General features: G+C 52.0%; 1 protein-coding gene, 1 long non-coding RNA gene and 1 pseudogene across 3 annotated transcripts; 1 reads left to right on the top strand and 2 right to left on the bottom strand.

The window, feature by feature from the left end:
- Positions 1-141: 141 nt before the first annotated feature.
- On the bottom strand, positions 142-3,089 carry LOC101068911 (potassium voltage-gated channel subfamily A member 7-like; annotated as a pseudogene). The gene is made up of 2 exons (XR_003888570.1): positions 2,473-3,089; positions 142-1,208 (listed from the first exon to the last, which is right to left on the bottom strand). The product of XR_003888570.1 is annotated as a potassium voltage-gated channel subfamily A member 7-like (transcript).
- A 285-nt stretch (positions 3,090-3,374) lies between these two features.
- On the bottom strand, positions 3,375-6,134 carry LOC105416504 (uncharacterized). The gene is made up of 4 exons (XR_964570.2): positions 5,995-6,134; positions 4,911-5,694; positions 3,568-3,942; positions 3,375-3,441 (listed from the first exon to the last, which is right to left on the bottom strand). It is a non-coding gene; the product is annotated as an uncharacterized lncRNA (long non-coding RNA).
- On the top strand, positions 4,060-6,267 carry hsd17b14 (hydroxysteroid (17-beta) dehydrogenase 14). The gene is made up of 9 exons (XM_003965012.3): positions 4,060-4,326; positions 4,397-4,435; positions 4,582-4,679; positions 4,762-4,828; positions 4,942-5,033; positions 5,324-5,428; positions 5,616-5,683; positions 5,858-5,954; positions 6,022-6,267. Exons 1-9 carry the CDS (start codon positions 4,245-4,247, stop codon positions 6,166-6,168), a joined length of 795 nt encoding a protein of 264 aa, XP_003965061.2. The 5' UTR covers positions 4,060-4,244; the 3' UTR covers positions 6,169-6,267.
- Positions 6,268-6,681: the final 414 nt, after the last annotated feature.

Genomic DNA, 6,681 nt, shown 5'->3' with positions numbered 1-6,681 from the left:
AAGCCGAATATTTATCAGTGCAGCACAACCGCGGTATCAGTGTCCTGTCTGTGGGGAGCGCCTGACGCCTAGCGGCCAGCGGGGGTACTGGCCTGTCGGGGGGGGGGGGGGGGGGGGGGGTCGCCGGAAGACATCAAGATGACTTCAAAGACTTTCTGAACTTTATTAGAACAACTTCAGAACTCAAACACACTTCACCACATTCATAAAAACCAGTAGCTCCTTGTTGCTTATTCAGCCTCTCACATCAAGCACAGATGAAGCGGATGTTCTCGTCAGACCTGGGTGACCAGAGGTTCTCCCAGATGACCCCCCAACCTCTGATCAGCAGGACTTTGAGCAGAACACAGTCCAGCCAGGAGGGCCCCGCTGAGGGGCCGGCAGGTTCCTCTGCTGCTCTGCCCGTACAGGGGGTCATGATCTCCCCCGTCGTCACATGGATCACGTGTCCCATCCTGGTTGTCCTCGCCGTTCTCCTCTACATCCTCCTCCCACAGGGACGTGGTGACATGGTGGTACGGGGTGGTGTCCTCACACTCCATATCCCGGTGGTAGAAGTAACTAAAGTTCGACACGATGACGGGGACCGGCAGCGAGATGGTTAGAACACCAGCGATGGCGCACATGGACCCCACCAGCTTTCCTCCGACCGTCCCCGGGTACATGTCCCCATAGCCAACTGTCGTCATGGATACCACAGCCCACCAAAATGCTTCAGGGATACTGGTGAAGGCCGTGCCAGGTCTGTCCACCTCAGCAAAGTAGGCAGCACTGGAGAACAGTATGACACCGATGAAGAGGAAGAAGATTAGAAGGGCCAGCTCTCGGAGGCTGGCCTTCAGGGTCTGGCCCAGGATCTGGAGACCCTTTGAGTGGCGGGAAAGTTTAAAGATCCTGAAGACCCTGACCAGCCGGATGACCCTGATGAGAGCCAGTGACACGGATGGCTGGGCTCCTTTGTCTTTGGCCAGTTCTGTGCCCAACGTGACAAAATAGGGAATGATGGCGAAGAAGTCGATGGTGTTCATGACGTCTTTGAAGAAGTACGTCTTACTGGGGGAGCACAAGAACCGCACGAGGAGCTCGAAGCAGAACCAGCAGATGCAAATGGTCTCGACGATGAAGAAGGGATCTTGGAAAGGGGCAAAGCCGGGGGCGACTGTAATGGTTTCGTTGGCGATGGTGGGATGAGGTACAGTGGTGGAGCGCTGGAACACAGACGACAGACATGAGATCGGTGAAAACATCTGGTTTCTACAGCTTCCCATTGTCCCATTGTCCCCCAGCCCTCAGACCACTTCCTGTTTTTACAGCAACACTGCAGCATTGACACGTCCTCAAAGTAGCAGCGCGTCTTATTTCATCTCCCAGAAGTTATGAAACAGTAATGCAAAGCTTAGAAGCTAAAGCTAACGAAGCTAGCCTATTCTGTTAATGTCACGGTCTCATGAGTGGTTCCGTTTTCGTAGGGTGACACTATTTTGTCCCAGGATTGATTTTTTTTCTTTGTGACTTTTCAAATGTTTCAGCTTGATCAGGTTCAGGTTAGGCCAGGATGTTAGCACCAGCAGGACCCAGTAGCCCCGCCCCCACCTGTCCCAGCAGGTCCCCACTGTGGGAACACGTTAGCTTAATTACTGCTGATCTCCGGCAGCCCCATGGGGCAGCTTAACCGTCACCTCTCCGACAGACACAGGTGTTCTGGAGACCATGTCCTCGGGTCAGAAATGTTAAACTCTTCCCGAGGGTCTTCAGGTACCACAGAACATTCCAGGATTTTCTCCAGTAATTCCCACCTCTTGGGGTCTGCAGCCTACACAACTTCTACACAACTTCTACACAACTTGTGCTGTTGCCCTGTGACCCGAGTCAGCGTTTATTAATACTGCCCCATGTGCTAATGAGCGATGAGCTTTATCCATCCTCTATATTTAGGAGTTTCAGCTCTCCGGGGAGTCATGTGACACCAGGCCGTCTCCTCTGCTTTACCTCCGACCGTCTCTCGTCTCAGTGGAACGTTGGCTCCTGCAGTCCAGATCGTGTCTGAACGTAAACCTCCATCTGGCCTCGTCTGTCCTTACACACCCCCCCCCCCCCCATTCCTGCCGCTCCATCTAAGTGGATCATGTTTTACGAGAGGTTCAAAATAATCTCTACCTGGACGGCTCTGGTGAACCAGCTGGAACATCTGGTTCCTGTCTTACGTTCATGCTTCTCCTCCCTAAAAACCTTCTTATTCTATTGGATGGAAGGTTCTCGTCAGGTGAGAGGACGTGTCCCCTCTCGGCCTCTGAACTGGCACCTGTTGCTGATCCGCGACGTGTTTTTGGTCTGAGAAAATGCTGAAAACGGCGGCGTTGGCCAACCTGACACCAACGCCGCCGTTTTCAGCATTTTCGCCAGTTTTCACGTTTCCTGGCAGAAGAAGACGTTCGCGAAAGGTCTAAAGGTCACGAGATGAGTCCTCCTCACCTCCCTCTGCTCCTTCTCATTCTGGAACTCAGGAAGAGTCTCCAGGCAGAAGATGAGGATAGAGATCACGATGACCATGACGCTGACGATGGCGATGATTCGAGCTCCACCTGAGGATTCTGGGTACTCAAACAGCATCCAGAGGCGCCGCTGCAGCTCGCCGGCAGGCAGGAGCCTCTCCTCTTCCTTGGCGAAACCTTCGTCCTCCTTGTAACGGTCGATGATCTCCTCGCCAAGCTCATAGAAACGCAGCTCCTCCAGGAACACGTCCAAGGGGACGTTGGCAGGCCGCCGCAGCCTCCCGCCGGATTGGTAGAAGTAGAGGACGGCGTCGAAGCAGACGCGACTCCTGTCCAGGAAAAGCTCGTTTCTGGTAGGGTCGAAGTACCGGAGGCGACGGCGGGGGGTCCCCCAGCAGGGAGTCCGGGAAACTGGGCCAGAGTTCTCAGCTGAGTCTCGTAACGCATCCCCGACACGTTGATGCGAGACGCTCGGTCAGAGCCCACGCCGCTCCGGCGGCGCCGCCCGTCCCCGTCGATGCTCGGCTCCTGCTGGGCTCCTTCCTTCTGCAGCTCGTTCTGCTGGTCTTTGTCCACTTGTGTTTGTGTCAACTTCTTTCAGCTGCCCTCCTCCCTCCTCCTCCCTCCTCCTGCCCTCCCTCCTCCTCCCCTCCTCCTGCTCCTCCCGCTCCTCCCTGCTCCTGCTCCTCCCCCTCCTCCCACTCCTCCTGCTCCCCTCCTCCCCTCCCCTCCTCCTGCTCCTCCTCCTCCTCCCCCTCCTCCTGCTCCTCCTCCTCCTCCCCCTCCTCCTGCTCCTCCCGCTCCTCCTCCTCCCCTCCTCCTCCTCCTCCCCCTCCTCCTGCTCCTGCTCCTCCCCCTCCTCCTCCTCCTCCTCCTCCTCCTCCTCCCCCTCCTTCATCTGCAAACATCTTGATTTAGATTTGAAGTCCTTGTTTTTCTTTCTTTCCTCCTGTTGAGCACAACATCAAAGGGATCGTGAATAAAAAGTGCAACTTTTGTTTATAGATCAACAAATACAGAAGGACGCGAAGGCAACAAGTCGTCCCCAGTTTGGTCCCAGTAGAAGCAAACTTACACTGGTGGAGTTTGTGGGGCTGCTGGTTCAGAGCGACCATGAGTCTGATCTCCACAAGAGCTTCGGCATTCGTCTGGTATCGTTTCTAACCCTGGTGATGATGTCCTGCTCCTCCTCCTGCTCCTGCTCCTCCTGCTCCTCATGTGTCGCTCTCTCAGGAGGACAGTGAAGGCAGCGTGATCCCTTCAGAGTCTGCAGCTCTGCTGGAAACCAGCCCGTTTGCAGCTCAGACTCTCACAGAACTGCTGTCAGGCTGAAATTCAATCCTCCTGCAGGAGTTTCTCCCCCGCTCTGAACAGCTGCTCTCTAGCGCCACCAACAGCTCAAAATCTCGTTTTCTCGTTGTCCTCTGATAAAATGAATAACAGGAAGCGTCTGAAAGAAAAAAATGACTTTATTTAATATTCCTCTTTTCTTTCTCTGCGTATTTAAAGAAACACGAGCGAAGACGCCGGTCACGTGACAGTCGTTGATTTTTCCGCCTCATCATGAACTTTTGTGTCCTGTGACACAAGCAGCTTCTTCTTATCTAATTTCCTGACTTTTCCCCTGCTTTCAGACTGAAGTATGTGGTTTCCGACGTCCCTGAAGGCAGCAGAACAAACTGTGGCTGGAACTTTGAGCTCAAAAACCAGTTCAGGATTTTAAAAAACAAGTTTTTCTTCATCACTCTCGACATGTCTCTCAGGTATCTGAGCAAAGTTGCGATCGTCACCGGAGGATCGAAGGGGATCGGCAGAGGGATCGTTAAAGCCTTCGGTACAACCCACCCCAGATTAACGCGACTTTTCTCTGATCACAATCAGAATTTTCTTAAATTTGATTTTAGTGGAAAATGGAGCCAAAGTGGTTTTTTGTGCCCGAGGAGGTGAGAATTTATTTCCATTTTGTATTTTATCCATGTTCTGGTTTTAATAGAAACACCAAGATATAGAACAAAGTGTAAAACGAGAAATGTGGGAACAATCGCGGGATTAGGGAACGTCAGCAATAACTCCTCTGTCTGTACCTCAGGTGAGGCAGGTAAAGATTTAGAGGCGGAGCTAAACGGAGCAGGTCCCGGGTCCTGCACCTTTGTCTCATGTGATGTTTCCAAAGAGGAGGACATCAAGGCGAGTCCACTTCCGGTTCTGCATCTCCAAACGTTCTCTCTCTTCTCTTCTAACTGCTTTTGTTCTGCTGCTAAATGTGCAGAGACTGATCACCATCACCGTGGAGACCCACGGACGCATCGACTGTCTGGTCAACAACGCTGGCTGGCGTGAGCACACACACACACACACACACACACACACACACACACACACACACACACACACACACACATACGGAGGTCAGGTGACCTTGTGTGGTACTTCCACGTTCTGCTCTCAGATCCTCCTCACCAACCCACTGATGAGACCACAGCAGAAGAGTTCAGGGACCTGCTCCAGCTCAACCTGCTCAGCTACTTCCTGGCCTCAAAAGTAACTTCAGAAACTTATGTAGCAGGAAAAAAAGTTGAATGTCACACTTTGATTTGACAGAAAACGTCTTTAACATTGAAGCTTTTTCCGTTTTACGGTTAAATTGAATGTTGGAGGAGCAAAAATTCCACCAGCAGGAAACAATCCTGACAAACGTCTCTACCTGAACCTGACCTGCTCCAACCTGCAGCACCATCGTATCATCCAGAGAATCCTCATTAGGAGTGAGGCGCTGCCTGCAGCCGCCTGCAGGGGGCGTCTCAGAGGCTCTTGTGTGTGTTTGTCTGCAGTTGGCGCTGCCGTACCTTCGTCTGCATCAAGGAAACATCATCAACATCTCCAGCCTGGTTGCAACCATCGGACAGAAGCACGCTGTGCCCTATGTGGCCACAAAGGTGAATCAACATTCTTTGTTCTAAAACTTATGTTTTTGATAGAATTATTTCATTTGAACACTTTATATGTTCCACTACTGTTTATCACTATAACTGGTGATAAAACATTTATCTCAAATCCAAAACTTACAAAAGCTTTTATCAACCTTTTCTCCTGCCTGTTGTAATGCGGCCTCTCGGCCACCAGGGGGCGATTATCTCCATGACAAAGGCGATGGCGGTGGACGAGAGTGTCCATAAGGTCAGAGTCAACTGGTGAGTCCAGACTGGAAACAGTAATAAACCAGAACAATGCCTGATTTAATTGCATGCTTAGCAATAATTAATAAACACAAGAAGAAATTGTTCATTGTTAGAATTAGCACCATAGGTGAAGCAAGTTATGCTGCTTTAAATGGTCTGAATGTGCCCGTTCTCTCCCTCTGGCAGCATCTCCCCAGGTAACGTGATGACGCCTCTGTGGGAGGAGTTAGCAGGACAGTCACCTGATGCTGCCGCCACCATCAGGGCTGGGGAGCGATGTCAGGTCAGTTTTATGAAGACGTGGGCAGAGGGTAGAACCTGACCTGAACTCAGCCTCTCTCCTGGGACAGCTGCTGGGCCGTATGGGGACCGAGGCGGAGTGTGGACGGGCCGCCATCTTCCTGGCTGCTGACGCCACCTTCTGCACCGGCATCGACCTGTGGCTGAGCGGGGGGGCCGAGCTGAACTATGGAGAGAAAAGCCAGATATCCTCCTGATTCCTCCTGCTCAGCGGCTCCACCAACAGCAGATGCACGTCTGAACGATGGCTGATGCTCTAATCTGTTCTAAATAAATGAGTTTTATTACTAAATTAAGGCCCCGTGGTTCTCAGGCTGTTTCCACCTTCTTCTTTGGGCTGTGGCAGCAGCCGCGTCCATGATGAAGGCGCCTTACTGCCCCCTTCAGGTCATTCAGGTCAGCTCACCTTTCCTCCCACTTTAGTCTCCAAACTCGAAGATGTTCTTCTCTCCCTTCCCAGTTTCCTTGGTCCATCATTTCTCTTCTTCTCTCGTATATTTATCGACTTCCTGCAAACTAAAATGTGCAGCGTTTAACTTCCTGTGACCGATTCGTAACATAGTTACCGTAAATTGCTCTTTTTCATTATTTGCCCGGTGGGTCGCCCGTCGTCATCTGACTTCTTCTCACTTCTGTGGCCAACGTTCATTTGCTTTTTCCTCCCCTCTGACCGTGACCTTTGACCTGCCTGCTCCTCCTAACGGCTTCCC

Source organism: Takifugu rubripes, chromosome 5, assembly GCF_901000725.2.
Source record: "Takifugu rubripes chromosome 5, fTakRub1.2, whole genome shotgun sequence".
NCBI lineage: Eukaryota > Metazoa > Chordata > Actinopteri > Tetraodontiformes > Tetraodontidae > Takifugu > Takifugu rubripes.
The sequence above is the reverse complement of the archived record's forward strand: the minus strand, read 5'-3'. Positions and strand labels throughout refer to the sequence as shown.

Bases quoted from the DNA above. Each gene is read 5' to 3' on its own strand.
- hsd17b14 (XM_003965012.3), top strand. From the start codon at position 4,245: ATGTCTCTCAGGTATCTGAGCAAAGTTGCGATCGTCACCGGAGGATCG. The intron at 4,327-4,396 runs GTACAACCCACC...ATTTGATTTTAG, and splicing joins AGGGATCGTTAAAGCCTTCG to TGGAAAATGGAGCCAAAGTG. The intron at 4,829-4,941 runs GTGAGCACACAC...TTCTGCTCTCAG, and splicing joins GGTCAACAACGCTGGCTGGC to ATCCTCCTCACCAACCCACT.